Source organism: Pinus tabuliformis, chromosome 9 (genome assembly GCF_031772625.1).
Source record: "Pinus tabuliformis cultivar Carrire ecotype Pingquan chromosome 9, CPIR1, whole genome shotgun sequence".
NCBI lineage: Eukaryota > Viridiplantae > Streptophyta > Pinopsida > Pinales > Pinaceae > Pinus > Pinus tabuliformis.
The window spans coordinates 769,061,703-769,086,468 of record NC_142307.1 but is presented as its reverse complement, the minus strand read 5'-3'; the positions used below and the strand labels follow the sequence as shown (position 1 = coordinate 769,086,468).

General features: G+C 41.1%; 1 protein-coding gene across 1 annotated transcript in view; it reads left to right on the top strand.

Moving 5' to 3' along the window:
* LOC149150995 (uncharacterized) overlaps positions 1–24,766 on the top strand; it is a gene marked incomplete at its 5' end in the record, with an annotated part of 307,727 nt that overhangs the window by 68,988 nt on the left and 213,973 nt on the right. Inside the window, 3 exons of the mRNA XM_089443022.1 lie at positions 6,804–6,917; positions 7,175–7,308; positions 7,456–7,664. Of these exons, the coding sequence (XP_089299148.1) occupies positions 6,804–6,917; positions 7,175–7,308; positions 7,456–7,664 (457 nt within the window). The remainder of the gene's footprint in view (positions 1–6,803; positions 6,918–7,174; positions 7,309–7,455; positions 7,665–24,766) is intronic.

The following is a 24,766-nucleotide window of genomic DNA, read 5'->3' as shown; positions in this document are numbered from 1 at the left end:
TTTAACTCAGTTTAAGTTCTTTAGTGATTTGGGTTTCGCAATATTTCCAAATTTCGAGAGATGGCTGCGGCAAGTTTGAGAGATCGGGATAGGTTAGATGGAGCCTCCAACTTTGGTGTGTGGACAACTAGAATGTCTTTCTATTGGATGAGTTTAGACTAAAGGAGTATGCAGAGAATGTTATTGGCACACATGCAGATCCACGATAGCTGGTCACCTACAAAAAGGAGAATGCCAAAGAAAAGAGGATTATCCTTGGTGGAGTCAAGGGCCATATTATTCCACATATCGCAGAGCTAGACACAACGAAGAAGACGTGGGACACAATTATAAATTTGTACCAAAATCCTACAGAGAACAAGAAGCTGATTCTCAAAGAGAAGTTGAGGACCATCAAAATGCAGGATGGTGAAGATGTGACTTCCTACCTTACCAGAGTTCGACTTGCTAGAGATGAATTAGCTATAGTTAGTGATAAGCCTAGTGATGATGAGCTAGTGTGAATAACAATTAGTGGGTTTTCCAAGGAATGGAGCGTGCTCGTCCAAGTAGTCAATGGGTGAGATACACTTCCAGGATGGGATCACTTATGGAGCGACTTCACCGAGGAGAAGCTTAGGCTCAACTTGGTTAATGGTAGTAACAACGACAAGACACTAAAGGTTGAAAGGGAACAAGAGAACGTGTCCTTAGCAGGGAAAGGGAAGGCAAAGAAGGGATCCAACAAGGGATCTGACTCGAAAGGAGAAAATAAGAATGACTTATCAAAGGTCACTATGGCCATCACGTGTTTGGCCACTGTGTGAGCGATTATCGTTACAAGAAGAAGAAGGGCAAGATGCAAGTAGCAGCTTCAACAGATGCTGATGAGATCTCCGGGATGGAACAAGAATTCACATTAATTGCTTGTCTATCTAGCCCAATTTCATAAGGTGTCTGGTCTATAGACAATGGAGCGTCATTTCATATGACAGGAGTTAGAGAGTACTTCTCCAGCTATAAGGAGGAGGACATCAGATGCCAGATTCAGACGGGGAACAAGTCCAAGTGGAACCCAGTTGCAAGAGGGACTGTTTATTTCAGAGGGAGAATGGCAAGATGATTCCCATCCATGATGTATTGCATGTGCCATGCTTGGGGATGAATTTAATCTCCATATCCATCCTTTAAGGCAAAGGATGAAATGTTATCTTTAGAGGCGCGAAGGTGCTGTTGAAGCACAAAGATTGGAGGTCACCTATATTGATTGGGGTGAGGAGCAGCTGATTGTACAAGTTGGAGATGGACACTCTGAAGGCACTAGTTAGCAACAACAATTTGAGGGATCAGGGGGGCTATGGCATAAGATGATGGGTCATATTCATTGTGGAGCACTTAGATTGCTTCGTGAGACAGTGATAGGTGTTCTAGAGGTGAGCATAGAGCACGTTGATATTTGTAGAAGATGTGTTGGGGAAGTTTGCGAAAGCAACTTTCCAAGGAGTGACAACAGATCACAGGGGATACTTGACTTAGTGCATCCAGATATATGTGGGTCGATGTCGACGAAATCTCATAGGGGATACGAGTACTTTGCGACTTTTATCGATGATTTCTTCAGGAAGACTTAGATTGATTTCTTGAAGACCAAGGATAAGGTCTTCAATCGCTTTCAGGAGTTTAAGGCTCTAGTGGACAATGTGACAGGAAGAAATATCCAGACTCTTTGGTCATATAATGGAGGTGAGTATGCCAACAAAGAAATCTAGGAGTTCTGTAATAGGGCAGGAATCAAGAGAGAGTGGACGCTTCCTTACAACCCGCAACAGAATGGGGTTGATGAGAGGAAGAATTGCTCTATTTCAGAGGCAACTAGAGCGATGTATGACTAGGATCTCCCATGTTATCCATGGGCAGAGGCATGTAGTATGACAATTTATATTCAGAATAAGGTCCCACATAGAGTGCCTGGCAAGATGACACTCGAGGAGGCTCTCACAGGGAAAAAGCTAGATGTCAGTGACTTTAGGATGTTTGGCTACCTAGCGTATTGTCACATTCCAGGAGAGACATGTTCAAAGTTGGATCAGACTACAAAGAGAGATTACTTCGTTGGCTACAAAGAAACCTCTAAGACATACAAGATCTTCATTCCAAGAGCCAAGAGGATTATAGTTAGACAGGATGTCAAGTTCATGGAGGACAAGGCGTATAGGAGGTCTAGAGAATTGCCAACCATTGAAGATCAAAGTGAGTAGCCAAAAACAACTCTTAGAGTTGAGTAGCAAAATCAAGGGCAACAAAGCTCGAGTATAATAACTAGTATGAGCACTACCTCACGTGTAGGGATTCCTGAGAGCTCATAGTGTATGGAGTAGCAGATCAAGGAGTTGCTTCAGGAGGATATGGAGGTGGATATGCTTAACTCCACACTATTGGTAGGAGGAATCGTGAGATTCAACAAACGCTCAGGGATGCCCAGGAGTTTGTGGGGATTCCTAGGACGGGCAGGAGAGAGCGAAGACAACCAAAGAGGTACAGTGGCTACATTGTGTTGGTATATAACGAGCCTTCCGACAATCAAGAGGTGTCACAATAACAAGTGTGGCGGGATGCTATGGTTGAGGAGTATTCCTCTATCATGCAGAATGATGTATGGGATGTTGTACCTAGATCGACAGACAGAGCGGTGCTTGGATCACACTGGATCTAGAAGGTCAAGCACAATGTAGATGGCAACATTGAGAAATACAAAGCTAGGTTCGTGGCCAAGGGGTTCTCTCTGAAGGAGGGAATAGATTAGGAGGGGATATTTTCTCCTAGGCCAAACAGTTATATACGAGCCGTGTTCTCATTAACAACACAGATGGGATGGCAAATCCATTAGATGGATGTCAAGACGACATTCCTGAATGGTGAATTGGAGGAGGTGTACATTGAACAACTAGAGTGCTTTGTGGCACATAACAGAGAAACCCATGTGTGTAGGTTGAAGAGAGCTTTGTACAATCTCAAGCAGGTTTCCAGGGCATGGTTTGAGCGCATCGACATATAATTGCACGACATGGGCTTTCTGAAGAGTGAGTTGGACGCTAACCTCTACTACCTGGTCGTTGGGGATGATGTACTCATTCTTGTCCTATATGTGGATGACTTGTTCTTGATAGTTCACTAGGGCTCATGGAGGAGTGCAAGAGGGATCTTGTAGTTGAGTTCAAGATGAAGGACTTGGGGCTAATTCACTATTTTCTCACCATGGAGGTATGGTAGACAAAAGGTAAGATTTTCCTTGGACAAGGGAAATACCGCATTGAGATCTTGAGGAGATTCAGGATCGAGGATTGCAGAGCCATGTCTACTCCCATGATCACTAATTGGAGGAACATAGATGCATCCAAGGATAAGGATGTAGATACCACCTTATATAGGAAGTTGATGGTCTCTTTCATGTATTTTGTCAACACTAGGTCAAATATATCCTATACAGTAAATTCTCTCAGTCAATTCATGGTACAGTCGAAGAGAGTGCATTGGACGACAACAAAACATGTGTTGAGATATTTACGTGTCACTGTCAAGTATGGGATCAAATGTGCTTGAGGTGATGGTTTAGGTTGGTTGGCTATATTGATGTGGACTGGGCAGGTAACATAGTGGATTGGAAAAGCATTTTAGGGTGATGCTTCAACATGGGATCAAGAGTTGTTTCTTGGTACACCAGGAAGCAAAAGTCCGTGGCACTGAGTTTTGCAAAGGCAAAGTACATAGCAGTGAGCATGGCTACATGCGAGGCTATATGGCTTCATAAACTGCGAGTAACCTTGTTTGGCCATAGAATAGAGACGACAATGATACATTGCGACAATCAAAGTTGCATCAGGTTACCAGAGAATCCAATGTTTCATGACAGGTCCAAGCATATAGACATCAAAGACCACTTCATCAGGGATTGTGTGCACAAGAATCTGGTCTTTTTGGCAAGCAAGGAGATTTCTTTGGGATATTGGCTTGAAAATACACACTATGTCTTCTGTGACATAAAACTAAGGTAAGCGAGGGTTTTTGTGGATTAATACTGCAACACGCCTGTGAGAAATCAAGGATACTTTTGCAACTTGCTATGGGTTACCTTGTGACAACATCATGAGGCAAAGTGAGAGCCCTTTAGCACTCCAACAAATTGAAACTCAGACTCCTAGTCAGTGGTTTCCTCTAGAACGTTTAACGTTGTAGCAGTGTACTACTTTTGGACAGGAGTCTACCACAACACAAGAGTTTAAGGTGGAATTGACAGTGAGAGACACCCTGTGGTAGCGAGGGTTCCCACAATAGATTATAGTTGCCGAGGAGATTAGGAAGGGCACAACTTACCCTCAGAGCTTGTAATGGATTACTAATGTGGCAGCAAAGGACAAACTAATAAGGTTCATAGGTTGCATTTGGCATCAATGTTGAGGTTTTAGAGCCATCGATACATCGTGGGACACTACAATGAGTTGGTTAGCTCAGCTAGAGCATCGTTGGAGTAAGATAACTAAGAGAGGTCATTATTAAGTTGTTCTCTCAGATTATAAGCAACCCTGTAACTTAGTTAATGGATCAGATTTACTGGTTAGGGTATTAATTATTGTAGCAATCATATATAAAATGTTAGTTTCGATATTGGGGGGACTGCCACTGTTATGGATGCTATACAATCAAGTCTATTGGTGTAGTAGCCCATGTTAATTTAAAACTGATGTTAGCTGTTGTGAATCTACTGCTTGACTATATCATTGTGTACTTTATATTTGTTTGAGATTGAAAGGAATTTTGTGAAAATCAGTATAACTCCTCTTGTGATTTAATAACCCTAAAGGAAAAAATTACCTAGGGACACCACATAAGCTAGGGCTTATGTCTCTTGCCTGAGGGGTTGTGAACATGCATTAGATTGTGTCTTCCATCCTGCATGTGAGTTTGGGCATTGGGTGTGCTTGTCTTGCACCAACGTGTAGATGGCATCCTCTAAGTAGCTAAGGGGTACACTCGGCTTTCCCATTTAGATTTTGGGTTACTTCGAAAGTGTTTACACCATCCTTGGGGATGCTTCATGAGATTGGGGTTCATGGTGTATGTTCAGCCCCTAAAGGTTCGAGATGTATTTTAGCATGAGAGATGGTCTATGATGGATATGCACAGTTGAGAATCGAGATAGCTTGCTTAGTGGATGCTTGACCTCATTTGATTGTAGACTTGGTTTTCTTACCTTGGGCATTGGAGATCTCTTGGTAATTTGGTGGATGCCCTTAATTGAATCCTTATGGTGGAGCCACTTGGTTTAGAGAGTGCCCTATAGGGGATGTGGAGCATTGTGCATCACGGAGTAGGACTTAAAGCCCTAGTTGACATGTGGCAGCTTGGTTAGTTGTTCGGAGTATAGGAGATGGCTTCAGGACGTTTGAGGTTTTGACAATGTTTTTGTAGGGGGTCGCTGACTTGGTGGAGTACATTGATTTGGAGGATAGATGGACTTTGTGGAGGCTTGTGATGGAGTGTTGCGGACTTGCTTTGTGTAGCTACATCACTTTAGAGTCATTATTGTGCTTGACATCACCATTGGAGCATGCCACTTGTACTCTAGAGTGGGTGTCTCACTTGTGTGGCCTACAAAGGTCCATATAGGTCACTTGTAATGGTTTAGGATCACATACTATTGTTTGCTGGCCTTCTTCACCTGTTACATAAATAAAAGGAGAGAGTCTTTCCACAATATATTCATTCACTTGTGTATTATCTCTTGTGATGAGATGTGACTAAGAGGAGGCAGTGCATACTTCCTATCCCTTTCTCTTAAGTCTTCACTGTACCTGTATTCTACTTCTCTCTGGCTGATAGGGTTTCTTGGTAAGGAGAGAGTCTTTCCACAATATATTCATTCACTTGTGTATTATCTCTTGTGATGAGATGTGACTAAGAGGAGGCAGTGCATACTTCCTATCCCTTTCTCTTAAGTCTTCACTGTACCTGTATTCTACTTCTCTCTGGCTGATAGGGTTTCTTGGTCTTGGATTTCTGGAGCATCTTAGATTTCTAGGGTTAGGGTTTATCCCTTGGATATTGGAGACTAGGATTTTGAGAGAAAACCCTAGGGTGGATTTCTGAAGAAGAGAGGAGGATGTCTTATTGTGGAGGTTGTGTTCAAGAGATTCTTGCGCTTGGATCTTCTTGATTCAGCAAGGGTTTGATGATTTACTCTAGCTAGGGCTTTTTTGATGGTTGGAGTTTTTGTATTAACCTCGAGAGAAGGCTATAATATGTACTTGTATTTCATCTTGAACATATGTATGAAGTTTCTAGCAGTCCATATCATTTTCAGGTTTGAATTTCAGCTACACATGTATGTTATTTATGCTCTGCTAGTTATAGCCATTTGGGTTTTGATTGAACATAATTAAAAAGGGAAAATTGTTAAGTGCATTGACATCCAATGAAGAATATAAATAGCTGAATTTACTGCTGTTATACTTCTGTTGTTCCTGCTATAAGAGTGAATTTCCAGATGTGGTTATTGGCTGATAAGTTGCCCTAGAAGGAGCTGAAACTTATCTTTTGGTTTGGCATATTTTCTGTTGTAAGTGAATTATTGTGATCTTTCTGCTGCTGTTTTACACTCTAGTTTATAGCGGTCCCACGTTCTCTCTCATGATGGTCCCAGTTGGGCTGTCCTTGTTGCACAGCTGATTCCTGAACTCTTTTAAACATTTTCTTATCCGATTGAGAAAACTGTAATACATTGAGTGTAATGATATTTTTTTGATGGAAGGATGCTATTATGTTTGCAGCCACAACCTGAAATCAAGAGTTTTCCTGTGGAGCCTATTGGGCCAGTTGCTTGCAATAGTGATGGCACATACTTTGTTGGTGGAGGGTCATCGGGAAGAATTTATCTGTGGGAGGTACATCTTGCAGCTGTACACTACTTTTGTTTTGGGATTTATATTTGGCCAAATTAAGTTGTAGTTAATGATAGGCAGTCAATGTGGTTGGATCTGGCTTGCACATAGCAACTTGGATATAAATCAGTGCCCCTTTGGGAAGAAGAGAAAGCCATAGAATGTTAATTATTTTATATTTTGCTAGAGAAAGCATCTTTTGCTTTTGACAAATTATGGATGGAAGTATTTCCAGTATAAGAGGGATTGTTTTATTGCAGGTAGCAAGTGGAAGACTTCTTAGGGTGTGGTCTGCACATTACAAGGCTGTGACATGCTTGATCTTCTTTGATGATGAATCTATTCTAATATCTGGAGCTGAGGATGGATTTATTAAGGCTTGGCCTCTTCTCTTGTACAATAACTCCCCCTTGTTATATTTGCCACTTATATAGATCAGTTGACCACTAGAGTATTGCCTTTGTAATTACAAGCCTTCAGGGAGCAAACCATATGTGGTTCGTTGTTTACCTGTGCATATTGATTTTATTTTTGATGGCAGAGCTTTGGATGAAGAAGCAGATGGGCAAGCTGAATCCCATTTTCAACCCCTGCACAGCTTTTCTGCCCATACCTTGCCAGTGACAGATATTGTATCTGGCTATGGAGGATGCAGTGCAATTATAGTGTCCTCGTCACTGGATTTTACCTGCAAGGTAAGGCTTTATGCTTCATTAAATTTGAATACGTCTGAGATTCAGTCTTGGAAATGCAACTTATAATTAGGTAAACAAAGATATATTCCTAGGATTTTTAAGATTTCCAGTTGTAATAGGGCCATGCAATAAGTTTGTTCTGGTGAATAACAAAGAGTTTATGGAATTTTTCTCTGGAGTAATTCTCTTTTTCACATTTTTTGAGGGACTCTTTTTGCAAAAATTGTAATAAATTACTAATATTTTCATACGAGGACTTTACTATCTTGTTTGAAATTGACTCTGGATCTCAGCTAAGAAAAGCAGGAAATTGTGAACAACTTGAAATTTATTAGAACACATGGATTGAGATGCAATATAAGTTGAAGTAGAACTCAGCGATTCAGCAAAGACATATTTTATTATTAATAAATAGATAGACGATGATACAATTTGTGGGAGGCCCCTGGCTTTATACTGCCTTGGGGGCTCTTGGTGAATGGGCGTGATCACCTTTTGCCTTTTTTAACTAATCGTTACAGATATTAATTAATTTACATAACATTGCCTCCCTCTTGAAGTGTTGCTTTGTCCTCAAAGCATACTTCAGTCTCCCATACCTAGCAGCTGTCCCATATGTCTAAGCATACCTTGCTGCTGTCCATGTGTCTTAGCAACATTATGCTTGCTGTTCAATGCATCTTAACATACTTTGCTGCTGTCCCATGCATCTTAACATACCTTGCTGCTGTCCCATACATGTTAGCAGCACTATGCTTGCTGTCCCATGCATCTTAACATACCTTGCTGCTGTCCCATACATGTTAGCAGCACTATGCTTGCTGTCCCATGCATCTTAACATACCTTGCTGCTGTGCCATACATGTTAGCAACACTATTCTTGCTGTTCCATGCATCTTAACATACCTTGCTGCTGTCTCACCATGTTGCACTACTGCACTGCATCACAGGTTAGGGCATCACCCTACAGCCCTTATTCTCCATACAATTCAGCAAGACAGCCTTCTAAAGACTGCGGTTCTCCAAGGGAATAACCCTCCACACCTATGCTATTCCTTTTGGCTTGTTTAACTGCGGTTAGGGCCACGCTGTCCCTACAGCTCCTTCACACTGTCTAGGGCAGCCTCTTCGCTGTTCCTTTGACCCTTTATACGACGGCTAAGACTCTGCTGTCCACACAGCCCTTCACGCTGTCTAGGGCAGCCTACATGCTGTCCCTTTTGACCCTTCATGCTGCGGCTAATACTCTCTTGTTTGACTGCGGTTGGGGCTGAATTAGACCAGCGTTTAGGGCTGGATTAGACCATCATTTAGGGCTGGATTAGACCATCGTTTAGGGCTGCCTTTAGGTTTGCGTTAGGGCAGCCTTTAGTTTGCGTCTAGGGCTGCCTTCCATTTGCGTCTAGGGCAGCCTCTTTTCCTCCAACATGTAGGGCTTCCACTCCTAGATTTTTCTTCCACTAAAAGCCAAGACAAGTGGAGAGAAATCAAGATAGAAGAGTGTGTGTAAAATGACTTTCAAGTCATTTCTTTTTATATACTAAAAATTGAGCACATGTGGGATTTATTTGGTTGCTGGTCGACCTTGACGAATTGTATTATAACACAAATAAATTCATAACTCCATGAATACTTATCAGAATCGGATGATCTTTCGATCAATCCTACACCTCTCGATGAGAGGGATCCAAGAAAAATATCAGCTGCCATAAATAAGATGACCCACATGGAGTTTGGCCTTAGTTGCCAATTTTAACACTCCCTCTCAACTAGGGAGAACTCCATTCGCTGATCCATATGTCTGACTGTACTATCTCTTCCATCAGTGCCCTGCACTGCACTGCTCTGCTCTGTTGTGCTGAACCATGAAGAAGAAGAATATCTCATACCATTCTCTATTGACTCGAAGTCAATTTTATTGATCCCAGATCAATACCACAAGAGAGTGTCTCAAACCACTCATACTGATCCTAGATCAATGGAGGTCATCCAAGCATAAGGAGTACGGTAGATACAACGATGCGTTCATCGATAGTACTACTATGGTCCCTAACCCCATTTCCCTGCTCATTGGCCAGATGAGAGGTACTTCCCTTGAGTCCCAGATTGCATGGGTAGGATGCCTCGACAGGAGAACCATTCGTCCTATCCCTAAGTCGCCTTGGGGTATCACAGGGGAAGGCTGAGCTATTCACTCTGTACATAGTGCACCATTAGGGGAGGTTGAGTCACCCTATGGTCGCGTGTTGCTCCAGTAGTACCCCAAGCCCTCTGGAGCTCCCAGAGCTCAATGCATGCAACATGTAGGACCCTCATAAGAAGGCCTCTCAACGACTCCAAGTCGTTCGGGAAAGTCACAAATTTGACCTTTCCCCGGGGTTTTGACAGAATGTCTGTGACCTATACATTAGTCTCAATGCGATAGAGCCTCCTTGCTCATTGACGTACGATATCCTAGATAAGGTAGTATATGATGTCTATATACTGGAGCAATCATAGAATATGGAATTCCTCAACAATCGAATCCCCCCCTGGTTGACACAGAAGATCACAGTGGTATCCATCATGTGTACAAACAGGTCACTGAAGAGCTCCCGCAACCAGGCAGCTTCACACGAGGTCATACTCATAGCAATGTATTTAGTCTCAGCGGTGCTCAAAGCAACCGTCTTTTGCTTCCTGCTGATCCAGGATATCGAGCAGAACCGAAAGAGAATCAACAGTCAAAAGTGCTCTTGAGATCCTCCACACTGCTTGCCCAGTCAGTATTCGAATAATCATGTAGCTTCATATTTCTGGCAGTGTATCTCAATCTATGAGAGATTGTGCCCAGAAGATATCTCAGAAGATTCTTGGCACCAATGTCGTGAGGCTCAACCATATATGAGCTCATTATGCTAACTGCAAAACATATATCTGGATGGGAGTTCACCAAGAACATCAACGCGAATGAGTTTATGAAACTCAGAGGCATTTCCCAAATTTGGTCCGCCATCACTACCATATAACTTCTGAAAGTTAAGGTCCTCTAGGTAGTCACGGGCTTGTAGTTTACCATTCCACATCCGGAATCCAACTCCCTCCTACTTCTGCAAATGAGAGGGTCTGCAGTTGTCAGAAATAAGTCATCCTTAGTAGGTGTCGGTATGACAGGTCTATCATCCACAACCTTCAAGCAATGGTTTGGATCGGCTTCACTCCTCGTGAATCTCAACTTCATCAAACAACTATCAATCCTCTCATACTACGCCCGAGGAGTTTTGCTTCAAGCCATAGAGGGCTTTCTTCCACCTGCATACGTGAGATTCCCGATCATGAATCTCAAACCCCTCTGGTTATTCCAAACCTGTGGACCTGCTACATGAGGGGAATGGTCCCCTTGTAAGATTTTCCTTTGGTACATCTCAGACATGTACTTTCATGCTCTTTTTGAATTCAGGCATCCCTGTCACCATCTAACTCACAGACCTTCGGTGCTCTGTGTCAATGGACATGGTCCCCAGTGGACTTCCTGCAACTTGATACAACCTTGAACTCAAAAATACCTTTGAAAATTCTATTTTCAAACACGAACCTTTCCATCGATGAGTGCCACTCTGTATACAACCTTTGACTTCCATTGTCGAAATGGACACTAGGTTCTTCTTGCGATCAGGTACATAAAAGAGATTCTGTAAATGAATCGAGTTACCCTCATTCAATTGAGGGGTAACATTCCCTACACCCTTTCCGGGACAGGTGGCATCGGCTCCAAGTATAATCACATGATTGTTTCCATCTCTACCAAATTAGAGAGTGCACCCTTCTAGCTGATGAAGTGCCTTGAAGCACTACAATCAATAAGCCAGATTCCCAAAGGATCCGAAAGAGAGGGCCAATACAAGATAACGCTTCTTTATCTTATCAGAAACAACATTTTATTCTTCATACCTGGGGTTCCTTGCTTTCTTTGAAGAGTTGGCTATTTCCTAGATGACCTGCATTACCTGTCATTCCTATGATCATTGAAGATGTCCTTGGAATGATTGTTATCTTCATCAAGAGATATGTCTCTGCCATTCAGACACTCCTTCGCACAATGGCCGAACTTATTGCAACCAAGGCATCTGCCTTTCCTTCCACCTTTAGATCCGAACTTCCCAATGAAGTGATCTTTAGGTAGGCCATCAGAAACTTCTGCTGTGCCATTCTGATAATATTCTCTGTTTCGACTCCACCCTCGGTGAATTTGAAGAGGGATGAGGAATCGACTGATCCTTTTGTCCTTTCCCAACTGTCTTCGATGATTGCTCTTTCACTCCTGCTTGGGCATTGTCTTCACCTCACCTCCGATACCATGTTAATTTTAGGTATGTTCTATGCTTAGAGCAATTTATTTCAATTTTTACAGTTAGCTCAATATCTTTTCCAGATTAGCAATCACATCAGCATTAAAGTAAACTGCAGATAGAACACAAACATAAATCGCAGAAGACAAGCGAAGACAAGAGGACATAAGATGTGGCGCTAGCCAGGGACAAACCCCAATGTGGGGAAACCCTTGATCAATTCTTCTTATATGTTCTTCAATAGTTCAGCAGAGAGAGAGAGAGAGAGGGAGATAGTATATTTACAGCAGAAGTAAACACTACGACTTATCTAGATAAGAGCATAGATCATCTCTAAGAAGATGATACATGAGATCGGTTGAAGACATGTTGCTTCAATTGATTCTCCAAGGTGACTCCTTCACCTATCATCGTGCTGCATCTCGTCATCATGCTACAACTCACCGTGCTGCACCATGCTGCACCTATCATCACAATGCTGGACCTCATGACTGCTGCACCTAATGCTGCACTGCTGGCCCATGGGCCATTGTTGAACAATGTTGTCATACATGTCTCATGTGCTTTCAGTACCATGCTTGCTGTTGTACCATGCTTGCTGCTGTACCATGTGCCTTCTACCATGTCATAGTGGCTGTCCCACTTAGCCTTTCCATACCTAGCAACTGTCCCATATGTCTAAGCATACCTTGCTGCTGTCCATGTGTCTTAGCAGCATTATGCTTGTTGTTCCATGCATCTTAACATACCTTGCTGCTGTCCCATACATCTTAGCAGCACTATGCTTGCTGTCCCATGCATCTTAACATACCTTGCTGCTGTCCCATACATGTTAGCAGCACTATGCTTGCTGTCCCATGCATCTTAACATACCTTTCTACTGTCCCATACATGTTAGCAACACTATGCTTGCTGTCCCATGCATCTTAACATACCTTGCTGCTGCCTCACCATGCTGCACTACTGTACTACATCACAGGTTAGGGCATCACCCTACAACCCTTATTCTCCATACAATTCAGCAAGACAGCCTTCTAAAGACTGCGGTTCTCCAAGGGAATAACCCTCCACACCTATGCTATTCCTTTTGGCTTGTTTAACTACGGTTAGGGCCACGCTGTCCCTACAACTCCTTCACGTTTTCTAGGGCAGCCTCTTCGCTGTTCCTTTGACCCTTTATACGGTGGCTAAGACTTTGCTGTCCACACAGCCCTTCACGCTGTCAAGGGCAGCCTCTTCGCTGTTCCTTTGACCCTTTATATGGCGGCTAAGACTTTGCTGTCCACACAGCCCTTCACGCTGTCTAGGGCAGCCTACACGCTGTCCCTTTTGACCCTTCATGTTGCGGCTAAGACTCTCTTGTTTGACTGCGGTTGGGGCTGAATTACACCAGTGTTTAGGGCTGGATTAGACCATCATTTAGGGCTGGATTAGACGATCGTTTAGGGCTGGATTAGACCATCATTTAGGGCTGCCTTTAGGTCTGCGTTAGGGCAGCCTTTAGTCTGCATCTAGGGCTGCCTTCCATCTGCGTCTAGGGCAGCGTCTTTTCCTCCAACGTCTAGGGCTTCCACTCTTAGATTTCTCTTCCACTAAAACCCAAGACAAGTGGAGAGAAATCAAGATAGAAGTGTGTGTGTAAAATGATTCTCAAGTCATCTCCTTTTATACTAAAACGTTGAGCACATGTGGGGTTTATTTGGTTGTTGGCCGACCTTGACGAATTGTCTTATAACACAAATAAATTCATAACTCCATGAATACTTATCGGAATTAGATGATCATTAGATCAATCCTACACCTCTCGATGAGAGGGATCCAAGAAAAATATCAGCTGCCATAATTAAGATGACCGACATGGAGTTTGGCCCTAGTTGCCAATTTTACAAGAGTCCTTCATTTCGGAGGTTCGTAGCCGTACAAAGCTTGAAAAGGAGTCATTTTTGCTGATGTGTGGTAAGTGGAATTGTACCATCATTCAGCGAGATGTAACCATTGAACGCACTTATTTTGTTTGTGTGTAGCGTGACAATGTAGGTAAGCTTCCAAACATTTATTGGCAACCTCTGTTTGGCCATCTGTTTAAGGATGGTAAGCAGAACTCATGTTGAGGTAGGTTCCTATATGATTGAATAATTCCTTCAAAAAATTACCCTTAAATTTGACATCTCTATCGCTCACTATGACCTTTGGAAATCCGTGTAATTTGTAAATATTTTTGCAAACCATCTCAACGATTTGTATTGCTGAGTCTGACTTCTTCATTACAATAAAGTGAGCATACTTGGTGAGTCTGTCGACTATTACAAGAATCTTATCCTTACCATCAGATACAGGTAAACCTTCAATAAAGTCCATTGATATTTCTTCCCATTTCTGATTCGGAATGTTTAAGTGATGAAGTAGCTCGGACGTCATAATATTTCACTTTTATTCCTTTGACATTTATCGCATTCTGCGACATATTTTTGAATATCATTGCTCATTCCCTTCCAAAAGAATGACTGGTATGCGTTGTAGTAGGTTTTAAAGTATCCTACATGTACGACCGACAGTGAATCATGCGACTCTTTAAGAACCTTGGGTTTAAATTTTGAATCTGCATTTAGATAAATTTGTCCCTTGTACCATAGAATATGGTTCTTCCATTCAAATTTTGAATTCCGAGGAAGATTATTGATTATAGCACTTGTTTCTGTATCTTTTGCGTATTCACTTCGAATCTCATTAAGCCCTTTTGGGACAACCACTGACACTGTGAGTAACAATGGTTCTTCGTCTTTCCTTGAAAAGGCATCAACTACTACGTTATCTTTCCTTTTCTTGTGTAATATATCCAAATCAAAGGTAGCGATTTTTTCTATCCATTTTTGTTGTTCTGTAGATAGCATTTTTTGCTGGAGGAGATGCTGAAGACTATTATGATTTGTTCGTATTAAGAACTTACTTCCCGAGAGATATTATCTCCTTTTGGCTAATACGTGCATAATAGCAAGCATTTCCTTGTTATATGTAGACTTGAGACGTTCGTGCTTATTGAGCTTTTTGCTTTCAAACGCAATTGGATGACCGTCTTGTTGGCATTATGATACAAGTGTTGTCCTTGATGGCAACTCACTTAGAGGTATGATACAGGTGTTGTCCTTGATGGCAACTCACTCAGAGGTATGATACAGGTGTTGTCCTTGATGGCAACTCACTCAGATGACAGATCATAGTGCAACAGGTAAAGAGAGAGGTATACGCGGGTTAACCTTGATGAAAGTGCGTATACACGTGAGTTAGCGGAACAAAAGGCGCGTACACGTACACACGCAGGTTCACAGAAGGAAAGGCGCGTACAGGTTGAAAACCATGTTTTTGGTCCGTGGTATTTGGTCCATGGTATTTTGATATTAGTCCATGGTATTTGGTCCAAAGTGTCAACCCCAGGTAGTGGGTCCGAGGTATTGGTTCAACATGGTTTTGGACCATGGTATTGAGAGAAGCCTAAACCTATATAAGGAGAGGATCATTAGGCCAAAAGTATGCAGTGGGCAAGGGATGGATATCTGATGAAGTGTGAGATCCAGATGCTGGTTATGGCTTGCTTGATCTGGACCAAGGTTGCATTCATGTGGAGGATGATGAACGATGGAACGAGATCTTAAGGCTTGGAATGATTATCATTATATGGTTTGATTATGGATAGACTAGATCTATTGATGCATGTTTATTGTACGAATGTTATGATCTGGGTATGACTGATGTCTGGAACAACAGCTGCAAAGTTATGAGTAAATATTTGTAGATTTGTACGCGGGTTGGCTTTGGTAAAAGCGCGTATGTATGCGGGTTTGGTTCACCATAGTAGCGTATGCATTATATTTGAAGTTGTAGTTGGATCTGGTTATTGTTGCAGAGTTCTGTTGTCTGTTATGTGTTCTGGTGACTGTATTGTTGACAGGGTTGTCAGAGATTTAGTATTGGGTGATTCTGAGATTGATGATGCAAGTATAGTTGATGATTGTTTTGTATTTATGGATCCAGTATGAAAATGTATGAAACGTGGTCCCTGGATGATCGTAGAGTTCAGTAGGCCGGCGCCTACGTATTGGTAAACATATTGGCCAGTACAAGAGCCAGGGGGTTGTAGCTCCCTTCCAGGAGTAGCTGGAAAACGAGTGAAGGTTGGAGCCTTCAGTAAGCCGGCGCCTACGTACTAGTAAATGGATTGGGGAGTACAAGAGCTAAGAAGGTTGTAGCCTTATGCAGGTAGAAGCTTGCGTACTAGTATAAGACTGCACTAGTACTATTGTAAAAAGAAGTTTCTTATTAAAGGAAGATAGAGACGAAGTGCAGCAGGTGGTTTTCACCCACATTGGGTTTACCACCTTATATCATGGTGTTCATGTGTGCTCTTTATCTGTGATGATCTGTTCTGTTTACTGTTCATATGGTTAATAATGTTTTGATGTATTCACTGGAGATGAACTAACTAAATCATAAAGTTTACTAGATGTACGCTAATTTCTTTTAACACAGTCGCGTATATACGCGGATATCTTTAACTGAAGTAGCGTATATGAATCAAAATATGAAAATGGAAAAGTTTTTGATTTGCTACTGATTCACCCCCCTCTCAGTATTATATTCAACAATTGGTATCGGAGTAGGTCCTTTGGTAGAAGCTTGATCGCTTGAAGGAGATTTGTAGAACAATGGAAAAGAAAGCGCGTTAAAAGAAGAAGACAACTCAAAGGAACAATGACAGCCTGCCGTTGAGTGGAAGCAAGTATTCAGATCCTGAATCACCTCAGATTGAAGATGGACAAGAAAATGAAGCATCGGATACAATCATAGATCAACAAGATCTACCTAGCAAAAGGGAGAGTGCCCTCAAAGAAGAAATTATCAGCTTAAAAGCTCAGTTGGAATGTGCCTCCAGAGTACGACAAATGCTGCAGGTGTTGAATGAAGAGCAAGAAAATGAGATTCTCAAACTAAGGCAACAGTGGAAGAAGGAAGAAAGTCTGAAGAAACTTTGACGAAGCAATGTCTGGAAAAGGAAGAACAACATCAGTTTGAGGTAGATATCTTGAAAGATAAATTAGAAGAAAAAGATAAACTATTACGATTTCAAGATAGTACTAAGATCTTGGATGATATTCTTAGTAGTCAAAGGTCTCCTACTATCAAAACTGGTCTTGGTTTTTATGAATCTGTTGAAGGTGAATCTAGTTCACAAACTAAGACAAGGAACTTTAATGAGAAATCTAAAATGATCAATAAGGAGATGAGAAGACAACCCCATCAAAGGAAAGAAATTCCTCAAAGAAAATATTTAGCTCCTAACAGTGGAAGTAATAGACGATTATTTCCTCCGATGAATAATGTTGAATGTTATGTATGTCATAATCTTGGACATGTTGCAGCCAGATGCAGAAGTAGAATGGTTCAATACCATCATACAGAGAGATGATCACGTTCCAGGTACTTTAAGGGATATTGTTTTTTCTTGCAATATGTTTGGTCACAAAGCTGTTGATTGCAACAGAAGGAATATGAAACATGTAAGATGTTATGCATGTAACAAGCTGGGACCATAGTTTTAAAAACGGCCACAAAAACCGGTAACCGTCTAAGCGGCCGGTTGGAGGCCTGGCCGGTCCGAACCGGCCTATCAAACCCGGTTATACCCTTGTGTGCCCAAAAAACGGCCCTAACCGGTAAAAACCGGCGGTTTAGGGCGGAACCGGCCGGTTTATGGACAACCCCCCGATTAATGAAAAAATTGCAACGGTTTTGTGGTTTAAGGGTGGTTTAGGGGTGGTTTAGGGGTTTTTGGGCGTTTTCTTGATCGAAGATACTCTTTGCAGGTCAATGGTCCAGTAATCTGACGTGAGATATCATGGATTTGTTCTTTTGTTCTTTGGAAACCGTGATTTTTTTACGATTTTTGTAAGTGATTGATAAAATCAAAATTAGATGTAAAAGACTATCTATATGACTGCATGGAGCACAGATTTACCAGAAAAATAAAGGGAAACAAAATAAATATTCTTCAAATTGTCATTTCTATAATTGAACATGGTGCAAATGAAAGTACCGAGGTTATTATGGGTTTCATAATTGAATAGATCCGGAAGAGTAATTAAGTTATGAAACTGGGTAAATGTTATGTCTTACATTTTGAGGATATGGCACATTGAAAGGAGACATTCATTCTCAACCTCCTTTGTATCACAAATTTTATCAATCTACTCATCCCAAAGGCATTTCAAGTTACTCCAATGACCATTTCACTATGAATCTTGTTAGCCCTCAAAATGCATGATCTTTTGAGACATTCCTTCAGCATTGAAGCTCTGTAAATGGTTTTCGTAAAAGACAAACAAGGCTGCTGTTTTCGACAAACCCTTTTTGAAGGATGTTTTATGGCAAGAACATCTAAGTGTTGGTTGAAAATCGATCATTATTCCCAGCATATGTCTATGCATAGATAGATGAAGGGGGCTCAAATAGGAACGTGAGGTAATCCATCACTAGATGGCACTTTATTGTACCTCGAGGCAGAGAATGGATCACTTGTAAAGCTCCCAGCACTGCATCCTGGTGGCATGCTAGGCAAGCACATCTGCATGGAGCAGGGCTACAAATGCCTAAGCTATATAAGAATGTGCGTGGAATATATTGGCTGTAGAAAGTGATTTGTCATGAAATCTGTCTTCCAATGTCTCACCCGAGAAATCTGATTGCAAAGAGTGCTAGTTCTAGAGTGGTTTCAAGGTACTAACAGCAGTAAAGGAAGGATCTGATACCCAGCAAGATGCCTTCAGCGCTTGATCAGCAGTTTTATGAAGTTGTGATCCTCTGGATTTTATAGGCCATTTAGAGCCTCATTTCTTATGTATTTTTCTATTTTGTCGATGATATGTATTGCACTTTGTGCCATTTTGATATATTCACCTTTGCATGGTATATAAATGAGCAAACTTTGCATATTTTGTCTCTATTGGCTTGGAATCATGGTTTTACATCTTAAAATAGTTTTGTTTCATTAAAAATTAATTATTTAATGTATTTTTTAAAACCGGTTCGTTTAGACCAAACCAGTCCCGGTTAGACCAGTTCCGGTCGGTAAACCGGTTCATTAGGTGGACCGGTCCGGTCACCGGTTCCGGTTTTAAAAAAACACTGGCTGGGACACATAGCAAAGGAATGCAGGAGAAGATTTTGGGCACCATACCAAAAGAAGAAAACATCATCACAGTTGAAGATATGGAAGAAAAAGGAAGTACAACCAGAAATATGTGGCATAGCAGTATACACAGACATGACAGACTCAGAGGAAGTTGAAAATGTGGAACCTCTGTGTTCTAAATCTCATACGCTTGTTTCATGAAGACAAGACGCGTATATACGCGAGTTAGACGCTGCACAGTCGCGTATATGATGTTCTGAAGAAAAGCAGCAGTACAAAAGTCTGATATGGTTCAGTCATGGCACAGGTTCAGGGGAGCATATACTTAAATAATGCATTATTGGCTTTTTGATGAGAAGTCTTTGGTGATGATGCTTATATAGCCAAATGATACATCTTGCAACTTATTGGTCGGTCAAAAGAATGGTATTGCAGGTTATAGGTTTTGGATGCTAATGACAGTTGCTTATGGTACAGATCATACATGATACCTTGCATGTACAAAGGGGAGCTCAATCAAAGATTTCAACAGGTACTCAGGGGGAGTATGGATAGCAGAAGGTATACCAAGGAAGAGAATATCTTGGCCCGCCCTTTGCCCTTGATGTCAAAGGGGAGAGTGACTTGGTGTGGTTGTTGCCATCAAGTCCAAAGGGGGAGATTGTTGGCATTATGATACAAGTGTTGTCCTTGATGGCAACTCACTCAGAGGTATGATACATGTGTTGTCCTTGATGGCAACTCACTCAGATGACAGATCATAGTGCAACAGGTAAAGAGAGAGGTATATGCAGGTTAACCTTGATGAAAGTGCGTATACACGTGGGTTAGCAGAACAAAAGGTGTGTATACGTACACACGCAGGTTCACAGAAGGAAAGGCACGTACAGGTTGGAAACCATGGTTTTGGTCCGTGGTATTTGGTCCATGGTATTTTGGTATTAGTCCATGGTATTTGGTCCAAAGTGTCGACCCCAGGTAGTGGGTCCAAGGTATTGGTTCAACATGGTTTTGGACCATGGTATTGAGAGAAGCCTAAACCTATATAAGGAGAAGATCATTAGGCCAAGAGTATGCAGTGGGCAAGTGATGAATATCTGATGAAGTGTGAGATCTAGATGCTGGTTATGGCTTGCTTGATCTGGACCAAGGTTGCATTCATGTGGAGGATGATGAACGATGGAACGGGATCTTAAGGCTTGGAATGATTATCATTATATGGTTTGATTATGGATAGACTAGATCTATTGACGCATGTTTATTGTATGAATGTTATGATCTGGGTATGACTGATGTCTGGAACAACTGCAAAGTTATGAGTAAATATTTGCAGATCTGTACGCGGGTTGGCTTTGGTAAAAGCGCGTATGTACGCGGGTTTGGTTCATCATAGTAGCGTATGCATTATATTTGAAGTTGCAGTTGGATCTGGTTATTGTTGCAGAGTTCTGTTGTCTGTTATGTGTTCTAGTGACTGTGTTGTTGACAGGGTTTTCAGAGATTCAGTATTGGGTGATTCAGAGATTGATGATGCAAGTATAGTTGATGATTGTATTGCAGTGATGATTGTTTTGTATTTATGGATCCAGTATGAAAATGTATGAAACGTGGTCCCTGGATGATCGTAGAGTTCAGTAGGCCGGCGCCTACGTATTGGTAAACATATTGGCCAGTACAAGAGCCAGGGGGTTGGAGCTCCCTTCCAGAGCAGGAGCAGCTGAAAACGAGTGAAGGTTGGAGCCTTCAGTAGGCTGGCGCCTACGTACTAGTAAATGGATCGGCTAGTACAAGAGCTAAGAAGGTTGTAGCCTTCTGCAGGTAGAAGCCTGCGTACTGGTATAAGACTGCACCAGTACTATTGTAAAAAGAAGTTTCTTATTAAAGGAAGATAGAGACGAATTGCAGCAGGTGGTTTTCACCCACATTGGGTTTCCACCTTATATCATGGTGTTCATGTGTGTTCTTTATCTGTGATGATCTGTTCTGTTTACTGTTCATATGGTTAATAATGTTCTGATGTATTCACTGGAGATGAACTAACTAAATCATAAAGTTTACTGGATGTACGCTAGTTGCTTTTAACACAGTCGCGTATACACGCGGATATCTTTAACTGAAGTAGCGTATATGAATCAGAATATGAAAATGGAAAAGTGTTTGATTTGCTAATACTGATTCACCCCCCCTCTCAGTATTATATTCAACACGTCCTGCATTAATACTGCTCCTATGCCAAAACCCAAAGCATCACATTCAATTACAAATGGTTTTGAAAAGTCTGGAGTTGCCAATATAGGGGCATTAGAGATAACTTCCTTCAAATCTTCAAAACACTTCCTTGCTTCATCACTCCATCGAAATGAGTTCTTCTTTAGAAGGTTTGATAGGGGTGCGGTTATATGGGCGTAGTTGTTAATAAACCTTCGATAATATTCGGTCAACCCTAAGAATCCTCTTAGCTTGGAGATATTAGCTGGTTTGGGCCACTCCTTTATAGACTTGATCTTGATAGGATCTACTTAAAACCCTTCCTTGGATATTATATGTCCGAGATATTCTACTTCTTCCTTCCCAAAGGTACATTTGGACTTCTTGGCATAGAACTGATGTTCTTTCAATAATGTAAGAACTTTGTCCAAATGTTTTAGGTGCTCCTTCCAAATTTTATTGTAAATTAAAATGTCATCAAAGAACACTAACACAGACTTCCTTAGATATGGATGGAATAACTCGTTCATAGTAGCTTGGAATGTTGCTGGTGCATTAGTTAGCCCAAAAGGCATTACTTTAAATTCGTAGTGACCTTCATGTGTTCGAAACACAGTTATTGGTATATCTTCCAACCTTATTCTGATTTGATAATACCCTGACCTTAAGTCCAATTTTGAGAAGTATTTAGCGCCATGTAGTTCATCCAACATTTCATTGATGAAGGAATTGGGAACTTGTTTTTAATTCTTATTTCGTTTAGTCTTCGATAATCTATGCATAACCTGAACGATCCATCTTTTTCCGCACCAATACAACTCGAGCAACATACAAACTTTTACTTTTTGAGATGATGCCACACTTTAAAGATCTTGGATTAATCTCTCAATTTCCATTTTTTTATGATGTGGATATCGATACGGTTTGATGTTGACGAGGTTTGATCTTGCTTTGACTTCTATTGTATGCTCGATTTCTCCATTACAAGGCATTTTCATGGGCAGTTCTTGGAATACTTTTTCGCGCTTCTGAATTAATTCTTGTACTTCTGGTGCTTCTTTGCTGATCAATTTTGAAGTTAACATTTCTAATTGGTGACATTGTACTACATAGGCTGGTGCTCCTCTTCGAATCATTTTCATCATTTGGGATGATGATACGATTTGATTCTCAGGTGCTTGGAATCCATATAACTTGTATTTCTGCCCTTCCCATTTAAATTTTATAAACTGGTTTTTATGGTTGGCAGAGTAAGTACCGAGTGTTTGTAACCATTGGATACCTAAGACCGCATCTACTCCTCCTAATGGTACAGTGTAGAATGGAGATTCTAAATTAAAGTCTTGAATCTGCAATTTGATGTTATGGAATTTCCCTACCTTTTCAATCTTCTTACTGTCGTCTACCATCACCTTCATGTTGGGCATGGGAAATGTGAAAATGTTGAGTCTCTTCGCCATCGTCGTGTCCAAAAAATTGTGGGTGCTATGTGTGTTGATGAGAACTATTACATTGTTCTTCTTGATATGTCCTTTTAATTTTAATGTCTGGGTTTGTGATGTACCTGTCATAGTCGTTAGTGACACTTGCAGAATGCTTTCTTCGTTGGTTCTGAGAGATTCTGGGGCATCTTCGATTTCTTCTACCTCTGATTATTCATTGTCTGAATCATTAGTTGCTTCACAATTATACAAATTCTTGTCTCTTTTTCTTTTAGCACACCTATGTTTAGGGTCCTACTTTCGCCACAACGTTTGCACTTGCCCTCTTTCATCCTTTGCATTTCCAACTTAGATTTTTCTCCTTCACAAAGATGTGGTGGAACATATTTTGTGTTATCCGTATTCGCAGATTGGGAAATCTTCTTCTCGAATATACTTTTTCAGCGTTTGACCACAACATCTTTTCAAATTTCTTTTTAGCATCTTTTTCTTTTTCTCTTGCTACTTCTATTGATGTAATGTCATGAAGCTCAAGTTTTGCTTGTAGATGGTTTTGAGTCTCGAGGTGTACGATTGGATTAGACGAGTTCTGATAATCCAGGTACTCGGGTTGCTAAAGTCTCCCATTCTCTCGAGTGTATTCATCCACATCTCCTTTTTGTCGTAATCTGGTGAGTGTTGAGAAGAACTCTTCTTCCTTGACACCTTGGAACCTTTTAAAGAACGCATCTTTAAATTTTCTCCAACTGATAGCAAGTGTCGTCTTCTTCCACCACATATACCAATTATATGCTTTGCCTTCCATTTTCATGGAAGCATGCCTAATCTTTTCGTCATCATTGTCAATATCGTAAATCTCAAAATATTCTTCTGCTTTATTGAGCCAAGCAACGCTGCATTTTTCATTACCGTCAAATTTGGGTAGCTCGATTTTTGCTCTTTCGTTGATATGTTGCTAACGGTGGAGCAAAAAAGGGGTATTGATTTGAAAACGACATATTGGTGAATGGATTCCAGAGTTGCTTATTTTGAAAGTTCGTGTTACTATTTTCTTGATTAAGCGTGGAAGATGTCTTCGGAGACTCGGGTTTCTCATGTGCGTCTGATGATTTTGACGAATCTGGAGAATTGAGATGTTGAGTAGCTTCATTATTCTGGAGTATTTGATCGGGTGTAATCTTCAGGATGGTACAAATACAACCCAACATCACCATAGCTTGATCCACCTTAACTGAAAGGTTTGCCTGATCCTTTTTAAATTCATTCTTGTTCTCCTCGAGCTGACTCTTTATTCCATTTGTTGTGTCCTGCAGTGTCTCGATTTTGTCGCCATGTTCGGTCACCTTAGCCTCAAGTTCTATCAATTTTTTATTGAAATCAGCCATCGACATTGATGCAGCCATTGATCTGGTATGCGTGGAGTATAGATATCTAGCTTAACTCTTTTTCTTAACTTGACCTAATCTTTTTTAATAATTAAATTAAATTAATTATTTAATTAGATAATGAAATTATTTTTATAACATATAGTTTTTTTTTAAAATAATTATATAATTATGTGACTTTATTATATAACTATATTATTATATACCTATGGCTTATTAAACGAGATCCGAAGGGAGCGGAAGTGGGTAACTAATGATTGGATTGTCAACGGTCGCTGTGGACAGGACATGACCTGCAGAGAGTGGACGACAGGCATAGACCGGTGAAACGTGTGAAGGAATGTGAATAACGGAAATGATGGCGAGGTTGGCATGCGGCTGGCAAGGATGTCGGGAGAATGGCGGCAGGCAGACGATGCAGTAGAATGCAGGTGGGGGAAATGAGATGGACACGGTGGTGGTTAAGATTGGTGGGGGTAGAGCTTGGTGGGGGCACAAGCACAGTGAACGAATTTCCCCCCTGCAGACACTGAGGAAGCGAACAGGCTTCTGATACTAATGAAGTAGAAGAACTCAGTGATTAAACAAAGACATATTTTATTATTAATAAA